Source organism: Thamnophis elegans, chromosome 3, assembly GCF_009769535.1.
Source record: "Thamnophis elegans isolate rThaEle1 chromosome 3, rThaEle1.pri, whole genome shotgun sequence".
NCBI classification, from domain to species: Eukaryota; Metazoa; Chordata; class Lepidosauria; order Squamata; family Colubridae; genus Thamnophis; species Thamnophis elegans.
In genome coordinates this window covers 18,542,051-18,561,724 of record NC_045543.1, presented here as the reverse complement: position 1 = coordinate 18,561,724, position 19,674 = coordinate 18,542,051, and the positions used below count along the sequence as shown (strand labels likewise).

Below are 19,674 nucleotides of genomic sequence, written 5' to 3'. Positions count from 1 at the left end.
TGCGTCCCTTCTTGCAGGGAGCCCACCCGCTTTCCCTCCCGCGGCGCAGCCGGGCTCCCGGGGGAAACGAGCTGGCTCTGGCCCAGACGCCGCTCTCTCTTCCTCCCTTTAATCGGATTAGGTGGGAAAGGAAGACTGGGCGCATTCCACCCGCGCTGCCGCTCGCGACCCGCTTCCTGACCGGAGCCAAAGCCGGCAGCACCACCGGCTTGCAGAGAGAGCCAACCGAGGCGGCTATTTCCCCCGGATCGGGCCCCGCCTCGTTCCTTTGCCTCTCCCCCTCCCCCCACCAAGGCCCCTCGGCCCTTGGGCTGCTCCGAAAGGGGTGTGGCCAGAGAAGGACGGCGTCTCGCGGAGGGCTGTGCTGGGAGATTCCGGAGCGCCGGGCCTGGTTAGCTTTTGGATGGAAGGCCACCAGGGAATCTCACGACTGTAGATTGCAATGGGAGGCGGGAGGGGGTGGGGGAGGAACGTCAGAGAAGAAAACAGCGCAAGCTATTTGTGTAACGTACAAAGAAAAGTGCCCGGTCGTCTCTGTGTAATCCAGCAACGGGGTTTCTTTCTTTGGATGCCTTAGGAATATCCGGAGAAAGGACAATTTGATGCCTCGTTGTTGCTGTTTTGTTAAAGACAGGAGTTTAAGTAGCAGCTCTTCCCCGTCCTCCAGCCATTTCGAAATGCCATTTCCTTGCTTGACAATTAATGTAACCTCTCTTTTATTCCTCCCCCCCCCCTTCCATGCGTGGTTGCTTTGCCGTGATCGGGGGTTAAAATATGGTTGAACGAATAAATCTATGAAATAAATAAACCTGGGACGTCTGGTGTTGATTATGGGTTCTCGAAAGTTTCCCCCCAAAATTATACTTTAATAATAATAATAATAATAATAATAATAATAATAATAATAATAATAATAATGGCAGCCTCCTACGGGAATTGCTCACAGGACCTACACCGGCCTTCAAACCCTGCCCTGCAAGATGTAGTAGAAGCGCCGATAACGCCGAGAAACGAAATCTTTGCTCGGGCTTTCCTTGGTTCGGGATGGAGGACTTGAGGCTGGATCCCCGCATAGCGAGAGAAAACGGAAAGGCTACGATTTGCAAGTCATAAAATGGGGCTTTGCTATGTCTGAGACTTGTGCCATAACTAAACAGCCCTCCTTACAAAAAGGGGTGGGTGGGTGGCCGGAGTCTTTTTCAGCCACGCTCTCCTTGCAGGCCTAAAGTGGGCATGGAGACCCTTGCATTTCCTTCCACCTATCGCGAGTGAAAAATCTCCAGAACTGGCCGCAGCCGCGAACAGTGAGCAGGGTATGAAACCGAGGGGCCCCTTCAGCAGCCCCGCTTGAGTCCGGCTCAGAAGCCAAGGGAACCACAGCAGGAGCTGGTCGCCTGGCTGACAGCAGCAGCCCCAGTCCGGCTTCCAGGCAGGTCCCAGGATTCGCCCAACCAGCTCAGGATTGAGAACACCTTGGATTTCCGTTCCAAATGCAAAAGTGGTACTGACCATCGCGTTGTTCCTTTGCAGAAGAACAATTGCTTTTGATAACCATATCCAATTATTTTGGAACGTAATAACAACTGTTCTGAGAAGAACCGAACCGACTATCTGTTTCAATGTATTATATAAATACAACGTATTATATATATAATCCTAAATTAAAACATACTACCATTGGAAAATTATGTTGCTGCTGTTTAAAAAAACACCAACCCAAATAGTCTTAAAATATGAAGAAATGCATGTTAAGAGGTGAAATGGATCGTTTCCCTCTTGAGCCCTTCTAGAAAAAAGGCGAATCAAAAGAGAAGAAAAAAAGTGGAGGAACAGAGGGGGGAAAGGAAGGGCGAAAGCTCGCCCGTAGTATTGCAGCCTTTTCGGTGCAATAAACCCAATAAACTCCACAGGTCTGTTTGCATTTACTGTTGCCACTTAAATTATTCAGTGTGTTGCGGTAATTGAATCCTAAGCTTTAAAAACTAATATACTCCCTTCCTTGTCACCGCTTTTCTGAATCATGAAATCCGCCCTAACAGGTGCTGATCAAATACTATTACATTCTATTAAAAAGAAAATTCTATTCCCTGTTTTCATTTCCCTTTATAAAGGGGAAACTAAGTAAATGCATTTGAACGTTATTTAATTTTTAACGCTTTTAGTCCAATTTGGACGTTAGGGAGCGTCTCCAAACTCACAAAACCCGGGCAGCGTGGCAATAAATTGGGTTGACTAAATTAATCCAAAACGGAATCTCTTTTTAGGGTGTTTCCTTTCTCCCCCTCCCCCAGCTTTTGCAATCCAGGGGCTTGACCCAAAGCAATGGCCAACTCACCCTACCAAAGGAAAGTGAACCTTTTTTTAAAAGAGGTAGAAAGCATTGGGAATGTAAATAATAATAATTATAATGATGATGGTGATGGTGATGGTGATAATGATAATAATAATAATAATAATAATAATAATAATAATAATAATCACAAAAAAACAATGTCTTGAGGAGCGAGTGAGTGTAATGAAAACAGATTTAAAAAGAAAGCATCCAGGAAATGGTGTTTGGTTTTTTTTATTCAGGCTGGTCTGTGTTCAAGCTACTCTAAGGGGACGTTCTTGGTGATAGGGTTTTTTTTGGGGGGGGGTGGAATGGAAAGGGGACAGACCTCTTCCCTGTTTCTTCAGGAAAACGACCACAATTGTTATATAGACCGTTGTAATGTTAGCTACTTTGAGTATCTGCATACACGCAGCCACACTTATGCACATCTGTATATGGCTCGTTTCCAGCATGTCCTGTGCAACTTTAGAAAACCTTAATTCTAAAGTCAATTCCCAAGATCAAATGCAATCTGCGGTTGGGAACTAATGTCCGCTTTCCAGGCCACCCAAGGCAGCTTTTCTCGGTGCTCCAAATAGGAATTGTCGTCCTGGAAAGTCTGGTTAGGCCTGTCGTTTTAAGACAGACCAAAAAGAAGAAAGGGAAAAAAACCCCAAGGAAAGCGTAAAGGACTTTGTGTGTGTGTGTGTGTGTGTGTGTGTGTGTGTGTGTGTGAGCGTTGCCGTAGAAGGTTGGGTTTCAAATTCAGGTTCGGCCTTTTTCAATCCACCCCCCCCCCCCAACCAGCAGGAATATCTTCCAGGTGGAACTGGGCAGTTCCAAATTCGGGTGGAGCGTCCCAAGGCATTTGGTGCCTCCATTTGGTGCCTGCTTTGAGGGGAAGGAGACCCTTCCTTTCCGTAGAACGTGTTTATAAACAAAGAATGCTAAAATAGATTTAGGTGGATCCCCAATTAATCCCCCCCTCCCGCGGTGGCTCTCGGAGGGGGGCCGTGGCTCCATATCACCAGCCAGGAATTCTGCTCCACTCGCCTCTTTGGTTAATGATTGGGGAGCGTGGAAGGGAGGGAGCGGCTCGTCTGGTAATTGCAAAGGTTTGTTCAATTTCATCTGGCTAATTTCGAAAGACAACCGTCGCAGATGCGCATTGCAATATCCGCCCCACATTAGCTTAGCTAATAAATTTGACCTATTGTGCGTTTGTTAAAATGATGTCACCATGGAACAGTCCCTAAGCTCCTATTCCAATGAATTAGGCCTTTATTGAAACCCGGGAGCCAATGGGAGGAGAGAGGCTTGTTTGGTGTGGCCAATGGCAGCTGCCGGAGAGAAATTAGAAGCAGAAACTCAAGGTTTGGTTCAAAAAAGATGACACAGAGCCTGTCGGGCTGGACCACTCTTGGCAAAGTTTCAGTGTGACATCTATACAAACCAGGACCTTACATGGATCTACTGTAAAAAAAGGAAGGGAGCGTTTTTATAGGGGAAATCTTGCCGGGGTGTTTTTTTTTCCCTCTCTCTCCCCTCTCCCCCCCGATTGAGCCCAATATTTCTATTCACCAAGGATGGATCAGCCAACGAACGCGCAGACACCGCATCAACACGAACCCATCAGCTTCGGGATTGATCAGATTTTAAACAGTTCTGATCAGGAGACCCCTTCCCAGCCCGCCCCCCGAGGATCAGACGGCGGCGGCACCAATTACCTGGGCAGCCCCGTAAGCAGCAGAAGCAGCGCCCCGTACCCTTCTCTCCCGGGCGCCTTCGCTGGCATCGGGGCTCCCTTCGAAGACTCTGGATCTTACAGTGTGAATCTCAGCTTGGCTCCATCTGGCGTGATCCGGGTGCCAGCGCACAGACCCATCCCTGGGGCAGTGCCACCTCCAATTTCTAGTGCCATTCCAGCCATGCCAGCTGTACCCGGCCTTGGCAGCCTCAACTTCCCTTGGATGGAGAGCAGCAGGCGGTTCGTCAAAGACAGATTCACAGGTAAGCGGCGGCGGCGGCAGCGGCGGCTGGGTTGGCGAGCGCTCTCAGGTGTAGAAGGCCGGGTGGTGAGGTTGGGTCTCCTGCTCGGGTGTGGGAGAGAAATTGGCTCTGCTTCATCACAGAGGAGAAAAAGAGAGAAGGGTGTGTTTTTTTTGTAAAGGCCGAAACAATACAGGTGTGTGATGTTAGGAAAATTGGCCGACCAGCCCGACTGCCGGCTTCTCTATTTTCTTTTCCCTGGCAAACTGCTTAGCATATCCAGGCGTGAAAGTGGGATCTGTTTGGGTGGTCCTGTTTCAGGACGGCCAAAGTGATGCCTTGAGTTCTTCCGGAGATCGAATGCTCTTTCCTTCCCTCGCCCCCCTAAACCCAACACGATCAAGGGAGGAAATCTTAAATCTAGCCGCTGTTCTCAGAATAAGAAATCCTTCGGGGTGTGATTTTCTCAGGCCGGTGTGGAAGGGCGAAGGAAGGCGAGTAAATGGCCGTGTCTAATCCGATTACAGCATTTAGTGCTAGAGAGGGAAGAGGACGATAAAGAGAACAAAAGAAATTTATAAAGATTTAAGTACTTCCAATGAAAACAGGATTAAGCCAATTAGGACGAGGCGAGCAGGGGGTTAAGTGGATAAGGTTAGCTTCACCTTGCAAAGCGGCTAATCGGACGAGAAGTTCCGAGTGTGCTGTGTCACTTCAACACAATTTATATTTGTGGGTAAAAAGGGAGAAACGTTTCAGCCGTAACAGTTAGTAGCAATAACTTTCATGGTACGTAATTTTTTCAAGAAGAAAATATACGGAAAATCCCTAAATCCTTTGTTATAATTAAAATTATACTTGTATAGTTATTATAATTATAATTGTTATAATTATAATAATTTATTTGTATCATTATTTATTATTATTAATTCAGAAGAAATATGCATAGTAGCTAAGGATGATTTCTTAGACACGTTTAGAAGTACTCGGTGAGTCGATTTTTCGCTTCAGGGCCAGCTGTTTCCTTCCCTGGCAATGTACTTTATATTCCGAGGCGTGGGACACCAGAAAACAAACGAAACATTAACAAAGCAGGCAAAAGGCGATTCGGTGGTCTTCTTTCCCCGTTTCGGAGGCGGATGAAGGGAACTTTTCCGTCTCAAGCTGGCCTCTCGCCGTTTCCTATTGCCAAAGCCGGCGTTTGGCTTTACCCTTTGAGCTAGAGATCCATCGCTCAATTTTTTTATTTTAAAAAACGGGTTTCTTTTTGCTTTCATATTACCCCGGTTCTCCTGTGGCACAGCCTCTAGGATTAGACACCCCCTACACACACACACACACACACACACACACACACCCCTCCAGCACCACCAGCAGGGTTGACACAAGGGGCGGGACAAGCCACCCCTTTCGCCCCCCGCCCGAGCACATGGTGTCAAGGAGGGCGGGCGGGGGAGCTGCCACCGACATCCAGCCCATCCGCCCAACCCAGCGCCCCCAGCAGTGGGTGCTGCGGGCCGCGGGGACTTTCCGAGAGGCTGCTCCGGGTTACTCCCCGAGTCCGGGCCTCTCCAGAGTCACTCGCTGGGCACCTTAAGGGGCCGGAGGAGAAAGCCAGCGAGCGACCCTGCCGCCCCAGCGGTTCCAGGTTTAAGGGCCCCCACTCTCGATCCCCCCCCCAACCCGGTGCCTGCCCCGGCTGACTGGGTCTCCCTTTCTATCGCAGCGGCGGCGGCTCTGACGCCCTTCACGGTGACGCGGAGGATCGGGCACCCCTACCAGAACCGCACTCCGCCCAAGCGCAAGAAGCCGCGCACCTCCTTCTCGCGGGTGCAGATCTGCGAGCTGGAGAAGCGTTTCCACCGGCAAAAGTACCTGGCCTCGGCCGAGAGGGCGGCGCTCGCCAAGTCGCTCAAGATGACCGACGCCCAAGTCAAGACCTGGTTTCAGAACCGCAGGACCAAGTGGCGGTGAGTCCCGCGGACGCGCGGATGGGCCTGGCATCTTCAGGGGGTGGGGGTCGCTGTGAACAGGAGAAGAAGCGGGTTGGGCCTTCTCCTTTCGCCTCCCTTCCAAAGCCGGGTAGACGCGAAACAAGGCAACACTTTTGTGAACTCTTTAGGCTCGGCCCATGGTCCACGCGTTAGGCCAACCCGCTTGGGAGCCCGGATTTGCCTCCTCCTCTCCTCCTCCTCATCTTCCCTTGGACCCTTTCGGAGCGCAGTGGCCTAAAAACCTGCTTGGCCGGAAGGATGCCTTGCGGGAGCTGAGCAAAGGATCGCTTTAGCACAACGACCGGTTTGGGTTTTTGGGTAGGGTGATCCCAAAAGATCATCCCATACAGAGTTGAACAATCCAGGACAATCACGAGAGCGTCAATATAAAACCACGTTCACAGAAACCGTGGCCTTAGCGCGCCGAGCCCGCGAATCACGGGGAAATTCTTAGGATACCCTGGTGCCCCCGTCCCGCCACTTCCCTCCCTCTCTCCCCCCTCCCTCCCTAGGGTGTTAGTGAGACAGTAAAAGAAAAGGGCCCCTTTTGGAAGAGACTTATGGAACCACCCAGCGAGGTTGAGCCGAAAACGGGCCGCGGGCATTTGCAGGCCCAGGTGGAAGTTTGACCCTTCCGTGGCCCAAGAAGCACAGAGGTGGGCGGCCAAAACCCGTTTGCTTTCCGATTGAGGGTGAAAGGTTTGCGGTTCCTATCGGTAAACCGGGGCTCGGGGCGTTTAATTACCGCTATCTGGACGAGCGTTGGCTTTTCAAGGCTTGGAGTCTCAAAAGGGGGAAGTTGGAGGGGGAAGAGGGAGAAGGAGAATCCCCGTTGGAGGCTCAGGTCACTTCTTTACACTGATCCGCACAATTTCACCCTAGGAAGGTTGTTCTCCAAATCTTACCACCAACCAAGCTGGGTCAGCGGGGCAGATGCGTTAGGGGCCGGAGCTGCTTCGATTGAGCGCGCACTGTGAAGACAGGGACGCGAACGCTTAAAACAAATCCCCTCTTTGGAGATCAGCGAAGATCGGCGCAGGCCGAGCTTCAACTCCCGGCTGAGAATGGACCTTCCCTAAGATTTCGCGGGCCTCTCCTGAATCGGAGGCAGAACGGAACTGCTGTGGTCCGTTTTATGGGCCCGGAGGCCTGGCTGCCGTGGGGAAGCTGGGAGGCCGGGTCAACGGAGCTGGGTCCTGTGGAAAGGATCTGGGTGGCTCCCCTGCGCGGGTGGTTCCCCCGAGGGTCCGCCTTACTTGATCCAGCTCCCTCGGTTCTTCTCCGCGGCGTCCAGCGAGAGTGAATCGGAGACGCAGAACCTTGCGCGAATGGGAAACGCGTGTCGAGGGGAGAGACGTTCCTGTCCACGCATCGTTTTTATAACCCGTTTTTCTCCCAAGGCAGAGGAGGGGCAAGCAAGCCTGGCCCCTGCCCGACCCAGCGTTGCCTATTCCCAAATGGCCAATCCCCAGTTTGGTGGTGGTGGTGGTGATGATGATGATAACAACATCTTGCGACGATACCTTTAACACCATTAAACAAGAAACATCTCCCTATCTCGGGTTATCGGGAAGGACTCGATAGGTGGACAAAAAAGGCCAATCCCAGTTTAAACATCTGGCTTGTGTGCGCCACGAACAACAACAACAACAACAACACATTTAATTTATCTGTCGCCCAACTGGCAGCGCCTCTGTCCCACAACTTCCCCAAACCCACAAAAACTTAGAGCGATGTCTTTCCGGTGTTGTTCCTCGGCTGGAAGCCGTCGGTCCCGGACGGGAGTTGAAAAATATCTTTTCCCGAGGTTTCAGCAAGTCCAATCCCTGGCTCAGATTCCCCAAGTCTTTTCTCCAGAGGCAGAGGGCCCCAGCCTGCAGGGCGTGGGAAGAGTCTGGATCCCTCTGGCGCTGGCCTTCTGGCAGCGTTTGCTGCGGAATCTCCCCAAATAGCAAAGCCCCCGTTTTCCCTTTCTGTTTCGTTTCTGTTTCGTTTTGTACTGCGGGACCTTCAGGGGAATCGGCCGCCCTGGAAATAGCGGCTGGCAGGGGAATCCTTCTTTCCCTGTTTCGGCTGAAATCTCGGGTGAAGTAAAACCCAAGGAGGATAAAACGGGCGCATGCGAATTGTTGTTGCTGTTATATAATTATTTTAATATACCGACAATACAATGCCATTACTCTCCCCTGATGCGAATATTTCCTTTTAAAACAAATAAACCAAATACAATACAATACAATACAATAACAAAGTAAATGCTAACGCTGTTCAGCTCTGCTAATGCGGGTTTGCGATGGATTTACGCCTCGTTGGCTCCTATGCCGCTTTGGGTTTAGCCATCCCCGTTCCAGGCCCAATTATCTGCCCCAAAATCCAGGAGGGCCCGAGGCCAGAAGCGCCCTGAGCCAAGGAGCCTTTACGGGGACCTTTCCACTCAACACCTGCTGGCCGGATCCGGGCCCTTAAAATCTTCTTCGTTTCCACATAATCCATTTCTTTAGTTCTAGATAGCCACCACGCACCCCCCGCTTTCATCTTTTGCAAGATTTTTGAGTTTGGCTTCCCCCACACCTGCTCTACGTGTATATTGGGGATTCCCCCCCCCCTGTTCTGAACTTAACTTTTCTTAACTCTTCTTCTTTCAGACGTTGCATTACCAGACTAGGGAGCACCAGTGTTCTCCCCTGGGAAGTGGGGTTTGGTGACTGTTTTTATAGGTAGCACAGTTTACCCCACCGGCTTTGTGGCAGGATATCCATTCTCTGATATGTGCGCGCGTGTAGGGTGCGTGCGCATTTTATTCGATTTATAAAGCCGCCCAGTCGCAACGCGTGTGTGCACCCGTGTCGGTTTCACTAGTTTACAGAATCCGAGGACCTCCACGCACCCCCCCCCCCCACACTTTAGTTCGGCTCAAGTAATTGTCAGACTTCACTCTCTCGGAAGCAATGGGTGTTCCGTGCGCGCATCTGTAGCGTTCGGAAAAAGCGCTCCAAGACGGAAGAATCGGGGCGGGAAAGGAAGGAGCCGCTAATCACGCGAATCTTCCTCGCCCCGAAGAATGGGGGTTAGCAACCCGGGGCCCAAGTGGCCTTACCTTCCAGTGGAGAAGGACCCGTTTATGAACCTTGTAGAAATAGGGGAGAAGAGGCGTTTAGGTAACTCTCCCGTTTGTTTCCCCACATCATTCGTCAGCAACAATTCTCACGACCCCCTTTGCAAGCCTCGGGTTTTAGAAAGTGGTGGCGGCGGGGAAGAATCGGCGGTCGCTGGCTGGCCTGGTTGGAAATCGGAAGAAAAACGTCTTCTCTCTCCAAAACCACTTTGCCTCACTCCCACGATTTCTGGTTCTATTTTTTTGACTTCGCTGACTTCTGCGTAATCCTTGTTTAAATTTGGTCCGGCTTCTTGGGTAGAAGAAGAAGCCGTTTTACCCTCCGGTTTAATTTTTGGCAGATGCACCCATTGTTTTAGTCGAATTCGGCCAGGCGGGCGCAAAGGTGGGGAGAAGACTAAGAACATCGGGAAAGCGGATTGGGACCCGGCGGCTTCAAGTCTCAAGGGACGCCCCCGAAGCCGCTTCGCCCCTTCCTCCTCCTCAATTGCGCCTAGCAAAGGGGATCAGTCCATCTCCAGGTAAATACACCGGTATACACCGGTGTTTTGCGCGACCTCGCTCTTCGAATCGCTTACTTGTCTCTGATGGCAGAAAAAATGTTTTATTTTTATTTTTTATATTATTATTATTATTGATATTATTATTATTTCTCGCCTTTTTGAGCCCTGCGAGGAAACACGACGAGTACGAAGCAGCAGCAGTCCCACAAAATTCAACCCCCCCCCCCCGCCTTGGTTCGAATGGCCATTTTTCAACATCTTTTTTCCTCTGCCTATGCGAATAGCCGTGTTCAGTGCCAGCCTCCGTTGTTTCTAGGTAGGCTCGGGACTGGCCCGAGTGCTTTCCATCAGGGAAAGGTTCTTGGAGGCAGGGGGCTTTTAAACGTTTGATTCGAAAACCGCGTTTTTTGTTTTCGTTTTCGCATGTATTGATGTACGTACGTGTGTACATACATGTGTCTGTACACACACACACAGACACACATACACACACACCGCCCTTTTAGTGTTATGCGTGCGCCGCACGACGGACAATAATTAAAGCGCGATTAAATGAAAAAGGGGCCCAAGAAAGGAATTGCTCCCCTCACCACAATCCTCTGATTGGATTTTAAAGAAACAAACAAACCCTTTGCGACTTGCCTAGGGCGCCGTGCCTCAGTTTCCCAGCCCACCCAGAATTTCCCTGGGAAATAGGCACTTCCGAGGTACAGAAATTCGGGGAATGCTATTATTATTAATATTATTTTAAGTGGGGGAAAGAAGAGTGTTAGGTTTTGATTTCCAAATTCTTTTTTTCGAGAGCGGGGATTGGGACAAGATCGGATCGGAGGGAGGGTCAATGGACCAGGCAAGGAAACCTCGCAAAGGACGGCGGCGAACGACCGCCTCGATTTTGTTCGCCGGCCTTTCGGGAAAGGGAATAAAAGTGGATGCTCCGAGCCGCGATTTTTGGGCTTCTCGGTCCGCTTCTGTAGCGGAGAAACCCTGGATCCCTTTCGAAGTTTTATGGGCCAAGAATGAAAACGCTGAACTATTTCGGAAAGAATAATTTAAAAACCCACCGGCGTTCGCACATCATAGCTCGGTGAACTTTGGTTTATTAAAACTTCTTTTTGCTCATTCAGCTGAGTTTATTCAGCGACCTTCTTTTTCACCATTCTCTCATCCATACAACAATTCTCCGGGCCGGTTTGATTTACAATCACAGCCGAGGCCGACAAACCGCACTTGACAAACTTTCTCCGCGTTTAACCTCGCGGTGCTTTTCATCCACTTTAATCGCCTTGAACTCCGAAACCCCTCGCGGAGGCCGGATCGGCACAAAAGGTTATAAAGTAAATCCGGGCGGTCTTTTCAGTCGCGCAAAAACGAACCGATCGTCGCCCCCCCAACACCAGGCGGAGCTCCTGGTGGCCGTAACTACGAGGGTCTCCTGCGGCTCGATCCCCTTTTCGACGATTGAGCCCCACTGAACTAATGAGAAGTCGTCGATCCCCTGCAGCCCGCCACGGTGCCCTTTCTCCCCCCAACCTCGGGAATTGGGGTGGGGGATAACAACATCTACCCATCATGAGTTTTCTCCTTCCTCGGCCTTCCTCCTCCTCCTCCTCCTCCTCCTCCTCCTCCTCCTCCTCCTCTCCTTCCTCCTTCACCTCCTCTTCCTCCCCCTCTTCCTTTTCTTCTTCTTCCTCCTCCTCTTCCTTTTCTTCTTCTTCTTCTTCTTCTTCTTCTTCTTCTTCTTCTTCTTCTTCTTCTTCTTCTTCTTCTTCTTCTTCTTCCTCCTCCTCCTCCTCCTCCTCCTCCTCCTCCTCCTCCTCCTCCTCCTCGTTTTCAGTCCCCCCGCTGGCCGGGCCCTTTGATCGGATGGGGGCTGATGGGGGCGCAAGTTGAAGACCGGGCCAGACTGGCAGGTTGGGTGGGAGGGTGGGAGGGAGGGCGCAGGGCTGGTGGGCGACTGGCCAGCCGGGGCGGGAGCCTGATCTCTGTGCTTGGCGTCCGCAGGAGGCAGACGGCGGAGGAGCGGGAAGCCGAGCGGCAACAGGCGAGCCGGCTGATGCTGCAGCTCCAGCACGACGCCTTCCAGAAGTCGCTGAACGAATCGATCCAGCCCGACCCGCTTTGCCTGCACAACTCCTCGCTCTTCGCGCTCCAGAACCTCCAGCCTTGGGAAGAGGAAGCCGCCAAGATCCCCCCCGTCACTTCTTTGGTGTAAAGAGGGTCGTCCGGGCGGAGGGGCGTCCGGGAAGGAGAGGCAAAGCGGCCCCGTCCTCCGCCTCTCCCCGCATGACCCGAATCGCAAGGGAACGTGTGAACGGGGGGCGCCTTGTGGAAGGGGAAGAGGCCAACGAGTCAAGCCGCGTCTCACACCCCCGTCTCGCCTCTGCCCGGCTGGGCTCGGACCCGGGCGGGAGCTGTCGGCGCGTCCCCGGCGCGGCTGCGAGGATTGCGGGCGTGGGGCGGTTCTCTCGGGCCGAGACCTCCATCCTCGCCCCTCCGGCTCCGGCAGTTTGGACGGAGCCCGGCCGCTGCTTTTGCCCGACTTTCTCCCGTCGTAGAAACTTGGCCATCGGACCTTTGCCCCCTCCCCCGGGGGTGGGGAGGAGCTTTTGGGCTGCTAAGAAGAAAGCAGAGACCCCCCCCTCGATCCTCTTCCTCCTCCGTCGGGGTTTGCTGGGGGGGGCAGGTTTCAATGTGGGGGGAAGACTTCGTTGGATGCCCCCACGAAGGCCTGTTTTCCCCCGAGGCCTGGCAGTTCTGTCGCTTAGGATCCATTGGGGAGGAATGCCTAAGAAGGAATAGAGAGTCACCTTTTTTAAAAAAAATATTATTATAATTATTATTTGTAAGAAATGTGAATAGTTTAATTTATTTAATGCACCAAGATGCTGAGCACTGTTAATAGGGAGGCAGGGGGAGAGAAAGACTGGATCTTGGTTATTTATATGGAGACCAGAACAAACACTAAAAAGAAGTGTGTATGGGTGTTTGCTGGTGTGAGTGATCTGTGTGTGTGTGTGAGTGAGAGAGAAGGGGGGGATAATTATTGGCCGAGGCTGGCCTTTACCTTGGATGGTCAATCATCTGACTATCCTGCCCCCTAGAAGTCAATCTGCAAAGGAATATATATATATATATATATAAGAATAAACCTGCTGCAGTGAAAAAGCAAGCCACCTCCAGCTGTCCCCAGGCAAACCCTATCGGTAATTTATTCAACATGGTAATAAGGGCTCCTTTTTCACAGAAACCCCAACCTCTCCCTCTCTGGCAGGAAAATGAACATTAATGTAGAGTGGGGTTGTTGAGGGAGATGAAAGAGGGGAAGGAAGGAAGGAAAAAGAAAGAAAGAAAGAAAGAAAGGAAGAAAGAAAGAAAGAAAGAAAGAAAAGAAAAGAAAATTAATTTTAAAAGCATCCTTGGCATGCTACAATGCCTGTTGTCCCAAACCCATTACAGAGAAAGCGCCTTATGTTTCATAATACTAATAATAATTATACTGATAATTAAAACAAATACTAAGGAAAGTTGGGGTTAATCCATGTATAATACTTTGTACTTGCTGAAATGTGTAAATAAATGTTTTCTTTAAAAATGTTCCTGGTCTGAGCTGTTATGAATAAAGGAGGAAGTTACATCTGAGTGCCCGCCATAGGTTTTGGCTTTGGAATCCCATCAGCATCAGCCGCCATGGCAAATTCCGAAGGACTATGGGAGCTGCTGACCAAAATGCTTGGAGAACAGCCACTACCTTTCTTGCCCACCACAGTCACTTTTACCATTGGTGGTGATGATTCCAGGTAATGGTAGTTGGAGTTCATCAATGCATAGGAAGCCTATCCTTGATTCTGCTGTAACTGGTACCACTATCCAGGCATGGTGGCAAAAGCTTTCTCCATCACCTTCCATCACCTTCTATGCCTGGCATATGCTTAGGAGTAAACCTGGGACCTTCCACATGCTATGGTCTCTATGTCTCAAGATTCATGAGTGACCTAAACTCTTAAGTCACTCTAGATTTCCACAAGCCTTTCTCATCTATGGCCTCTTCTGTAGAACTGAGTGTGAAGGATCAAACCAAGATCCAACCTACTCCCACCCAGCTGTTTGTCAATAAGCTGCAGTCGAAAGTGTTTGTCCTGAGATGCACAGCAGCAAACAGTGCTGCTTGAGATAAATAGGGTAATCCATGAACAAAAGCCCATTAGGGGGTCAAGTGAATGTTAACTCATGCCGAGAATGGGATATAAGCTTCTACAGCAACCAGATTTGATGAAGGTGATGATGCAGGATGGACCATGATGTTAGTCTGCCACTGGTTCCAGTAACTTACCATTGTTTCCTTGTTCCGTATTCAGTCTACCTAATTAATCAAACAGCCTGGGGAGCCTTTCTCAGAGTCTGTCAGCCCTTGATGTCACTTTCCTAAGTTCCTCATAGTGTTGGGGTTGAGTGTGGCTGGATAAAGAGGACCTGTATTTGAAGGTGAGCTATAAGGTAAAGGTACCCCTAGCACATATGTGCTAGTCGTTCCCAACTGTAGAGGGCAGTGCTCATCTCCGTTTCAAAGCCGAAGAGCCAGCGCTGTCCGAAGATGTCTCCATGGTCATGTGGCTGGCATGACTAAACACCAAAGGCGCACAGAACGCTGTTACCTTTCCACCAAGGTAGTCCCTATTTTTTCTACTTCCATTTTTATATGCTTTTGAACTGCTAGTTGGGACAAGTAACCGGAGCTCATTCTGTTACGCGGCATTTGGGATTCGAACCGCCAAACTGCCGACTTTCTGATCGACAAGCTCAGCGTCTTAGCCACTGAGCCATCACGTCCCAAAATGCCACTAGAAGAAACTGATGGGGTGTTCAATTCCCATTGTGTCATGTGGTCCTTATACTGTAGAATCTGGGCTTTCATCTTCTACCCAACAATTTTAACTTCCGAAAGCGGCAATCTTGCCTGTATTAGTATTACTGGGAAATGACTAACTCATGAGGATGGGTGAGAATGGGGGGAATGTTCCTTTTTACAAGCCTGGAAGGGTTCCACAAAGCTCAGTCCAGCTCTGGCTTCACAGCAATCCAGCATGATTGTACACCTCTGTTGTTGGTCCTGAGTAGTGCTCCTCTTCTGGTTTCTTGCAGAGAGGCCGACAGATTCAATTGGCCATATGATCAGCCCAGATCTTCTCTTCTTGAAAGCTTGAGAGCCCTCTTTTTCCCCAACAGATGGACTATCATGCCTGAGGCAGTGAAATACAAGATCACCAGTATTGCCTCTCTTTAAAAAAAAAAAAAAAAAAAAAAAAAAAAAAGCAGAAGTGTACGTATAAATTATTAATTCAGAATGCAAGAAAAGAGGATGCACCAAGTGAAGACTGGACTCTTTGACTTAGCCTAATGACTGCTCTTTCTCTGGAGTCTTCCTCAGCCTGCAAGTAGGGGCATCACAGGACTGAATGCTCCTTCAAGTGTTTAAAGAACAAGCTCCTCCTGGAGAAGACTTGGCTGCAATTTTGCCTTTCCCTCTTATTTTGGCTTCTCCACAAGGCTCCAACAGGGATGGAGGAAAGCAGGGAAACTGATGTCAGCTATTCCGTAATAGTATCTGGGAAAGACTTTGGTGTGTGTGTGTGTGTGTGTGTGTGTGAAGAGAGGCTGTCTAGGACAGCAGTCATCAACTGGTGGTGTGTGGCTCACTGGTGGTCTCTGAGAAAATTTCAGTGGTCCAAAAGAAGATGACTCCTGGGACACACTGGGCTTCTTTTCTTGATGGCTAAAGCTCTGTGGTGTTGATTTTCCTTTGGGCTTCCTTGTGAGAAGAAAAGGAAGAAATAAATCCCCCAAACTCTCTTTCACGTCTCTTAAAAGGGCTGAATAACTCCAGCTTTCCGTCTGCCAGTTTCGTTTCTATGGGTGTGAGATCCGCCGGCTGTTTGCTCTTTGGCCCTGCCTACACACTCAAGTGTGCCCAGTTCATTTTCTGTATATGGTGGGCATAACTGTTCCACCACAAAACCGCGCTCGACTAAACCGCGTCCGACTAAACCGCGTAGCTGATGTCATCAACAGGGCGACAACAGCGCGGAGACAGAAGCACGCTGTAAACCCTAAACCTAAAATTAACCCCTAAACCTAAACCTAACCCCCTAAACCTAATCCTAACCCTAACCCTAACCCTAACCCTAAACCTAACCCTTAACCTAACCCTAAACCTAATCCTAACCCTTAACCTAACCCTAACCCTAACCCTTAACCTAACCCTAACCCTAACCCTTAACCTAACCCTAAAGCTAACCTTAAACCTAACCCTAAACCTAACCCTTACCTTAAGTTGAATTGGCTTGCTTTCAAAGCGCTATTTAAAGCGCCCTTCTTTCTCCGCGCTGGCTGTTGTTGCCCTGTTGATGACGTCAGCGACGCGGTTTAATCGGGCGCAGCTTAGTCGAGCGCGGTTTTGACGGGTCACGGGGCATAACTGCTCCCCCTTCTCACTAAACTTCATTCATCTGTTCACCTATCCAGCTGCTAATGCACAGGAGACAGAAGGAAAAGGCATTTAATTTCTACTCTCTCTCCACACCCTCCCCCCATTTTTTTTCTCCCCAGCTCCAGTATGCAGAATATGGATTGCTATGAAGGCATTGTCAAAAGCCCTGGGAGAGCATGCAATTTTCCCAAGACAACTAACGATTATGTGAAAGCCAAGCACCTGGAAAAATTACATTTCCCCAAAGTCCTGGTGCTAGGATGTAATTTTCTGGAGAAAGAGAGGGAGGGGAAGACAACAGGACGAAGCAGAAAAAGCAATGCAAGGCCACAAGCTCTGGGCCAGGGGCTTTAAAATTATTCTGGGAGAACTAAGTACAGGTCATTCTTGATTTACATCCACCGTTGAGCCCAAAATTTCTGTGGTTAAGTGAGACATTTGTTACGTGAATTTTCGGCCCCATTTTACAAACTTTCTTGCCACAGTTGTTAAGTGAAACATTGCAGTTGATGAGTTAGTAACTTGGTTGTTAAGTGAATCATGCTTCCCCATTGACTTTCCTTGCCAGAAGGTCGTCAAAAGAGCAATCACATGATCTTGGGACACAGCAACGGTCATAAACCTGAACCAGTTGCCAAGCATCTGAATTTTGATCACACGATCATAGGGAGGCTGGAAAGATCGTAACTGTGAAAACCAGTCATAAGTCCCATTTTTCAGTGCCATTGTAACTTTGAGCAGTCACCAAATGAACTGTTGTAAGTTGAGGACTACCTCTATTTGAGGTAAGAGATGCCTCCTCTGTGCAAACAAAGACGCACCCATTATAACAGCTACCCCCTCTAAGCATCCTCTGGGAGGATCTTGCACTATTTTAATGAGTGGGACGTCTCACCTTTTATCTCTCTTTTCCCCTGGAGCAGGAAAAAGGGATACAGACAAAGGTGAGGAGAAGAAAAGTGGAGGAAAGGACAAAAATGAGAAGGATAGATATGAACAAAACACGTGAAGTCTGCAAAATCGTACCCTTGGAAAGTGTGTCCATGAGCTGGAAAATTTGGAATATTTTTGGCTTCCCTTTTCCACAATACGCCATTTCTGTAATCTGGACAATTCTCTTGCAGCCATCTCATATTGTTGTATATGAAATGGTTGTATATGTACATATCATTGTGCATTGTGAAAGAAGTCAGGCATATCAAACATCTCTCCTTGAGTTGTAAAAGCAACAGGAGCTTTATAATTAGTGAGGAGAACGTAGCAGAACGTTCTCCAAATTGTTGCCTTTCAATTGTACAGAGCCGTGATGGTGGCAGAGATGGCACGCGGAGCCATCTCTGAGAGCACACGAGCCATTGCCTTAGGTCAGCTGCAGTGAGCATGCGCACGCCGGCTAACTGATTTTCGGCCTTCGAAGGGCCTCCGGAGGGCTGCAGGAGGCCCTTTTCGCCCTCCCCAGGCTTCAGAAAAGCTTCTGAAGCCTGGGGAGGGTGAAAAACGGGCCTAACAGACCTATCTAGAGGCCATTTCCAGCCTCCAGAGGCTTCAGTGAGGCCTGCTAGGCCCAAATGGGGGTGGGGGTGGGTCGTGTGCATGTGCAGAGGCGGGGCAGTGGGGGAGGGGTAATGCACGCATGCACAGGAGGGCATGGGGGATTGAATTGTGGGTGTGGGAACACACGTGCGCTCTTTCAGCACCCGAGCCAAAAATGGTTAACCATCGCTGGTAGCAATAGCAATAGCAGTTAGACTTATATACCGCTTCATAGGGCTTTCAGCCCTCCCTAAGCGGTTTACAGAGTCAGCATATCGCTCCCATAGTCTGGGTCCTCATTTCACCCACCTTGGAAGGATGGAAGGCTGAGTCAACCTTGAGCCGGTAAGATTAGAACCGCTGATCTGCAGATAAGTCAGCTGAAGTGGCCTGCACCCTAACCACTGCGCCACCTCGAGATGTCACTCTGGTATAGAGTAACATCTCTGCCTCAGCCGTTGGATGATGAAAAATATAGTTCCACACATATGGAGGGCATCAGGTTTAGGGAATGTAATGCATTTTTTCTTTCTATTTCCTCACAAAACCTATTATGTCCTTTAAGAAACAACTAGATTGTTGATCCTGAAGAACTGAAGAAGGAAAACATTAGGCAACATCTACACAGAATAGGGAGGGGATGTTTTCAAATGTCTCCCTTTTCTTCTTGCCATCCCCATTTTCTGTGGCAGAAATTAGATCTTTCAAATTATAAAGGGGGCTTGTGCTTCCTAAGCATTTGTAACCCAAACATTTCCCCAGGTGCCTGAATTCCAGGCCTCTTGCAATAAATTGCATTTATTTTGTTTCATTGATCACTGGATCTCTGCCATCAGGTCCATCTCAGACAGGATGTTTCTCGCTGGAGAAAGTCATCTTTCAAGCCCAGATGTTTTAAAAAAGATTTTGCCACAGACACGCTTCCTATTGCTGGCATCCATCAGAAAGGTAAAAGCTGCATATTGAAAGCAAATTGAAGTGCAAACAAGACCATCTCATTCACTGCTGGATCAGATGCTGGGACTGTAATGTGGAAATCTAACCCAACACATCAAATGAGAGAAAGCTGGTTAATTAGTCACTAGCCGATAACCCGGAGTTGCCCTGGTATTTATAGGGGGGAAATGTTGGGACCAAACGTAATTTCTAATGTTAGATTTTCCCCCTTATCAGAGGGAGCCCCCTTGTGGAGTACTGTGAAGCTGTTACCATGGCAACTCCACTGTACTGTACAGTAGAAGCCATTTTATGGCAGCACAGTAGAAGCCATTTTCAGACACAACAGGCTGCAGCTGAACAGGACACCCCCCTGAGGGGTTCTAGGTGTATCTTACCCTCACAATATTTGTTTCCAGAGAATAAGTTATCTGTGTACCAAGTTTGGTTGAAATTGCTCAAGGTGTTCCAGAATTATGCTAGAACATACACACACATGGCATATATATATTTAAAAAAAGGTTTTGGTGAAAAACAGTCCATCCCCTCCCCATACTCCATTACCGATAATTCTCGGGGTGGTTGTGGAAACCAATGACAGTTGCAGGAACATCAAAACAATATAGGTTTTCAAGGTCTGCATAGCCATAGAGACTTTATGTGTGTGTGTGTATGTATGATGTATGTATGTATGTATGTATGTATGTATGTATGTATGTTTGTATGTGTTTTGATCAAACAGGGGAGAATATTTCCCTGTATTCTTGGCTGTTGGGGATTAAAACCCCTTCTGATCTCCAAAT

At 49.2% G+C, this 19,674-nt stretch overlaps 1 protein-coding gene across 1 annotated transcript; it reads left to right on the top strand.

The window, feature by feature from the left end:
* The first annotated feature begins 3,900 nt into the window (after window positions 1–3,900).
* TLX3 (T cell leukemia homeobox 3) lies at window positions 3,901–12,130 on the top strand. Its single transcript, XM_032212465.1, has 3 exons — window positions 3,901–4,324; window positions 6,030–6,273; window positions 11,920–12,130. Exons 1-3 carry the CDS (start codon window positions 3,901–3,903, stop codon window positions 12,128–12,130), a joined length of 879 nt encoding a protein of 292 aa, XP_032068356.1.
* Window positions 12,131–19,674: the final 7,544 nt, after the last annotated feature.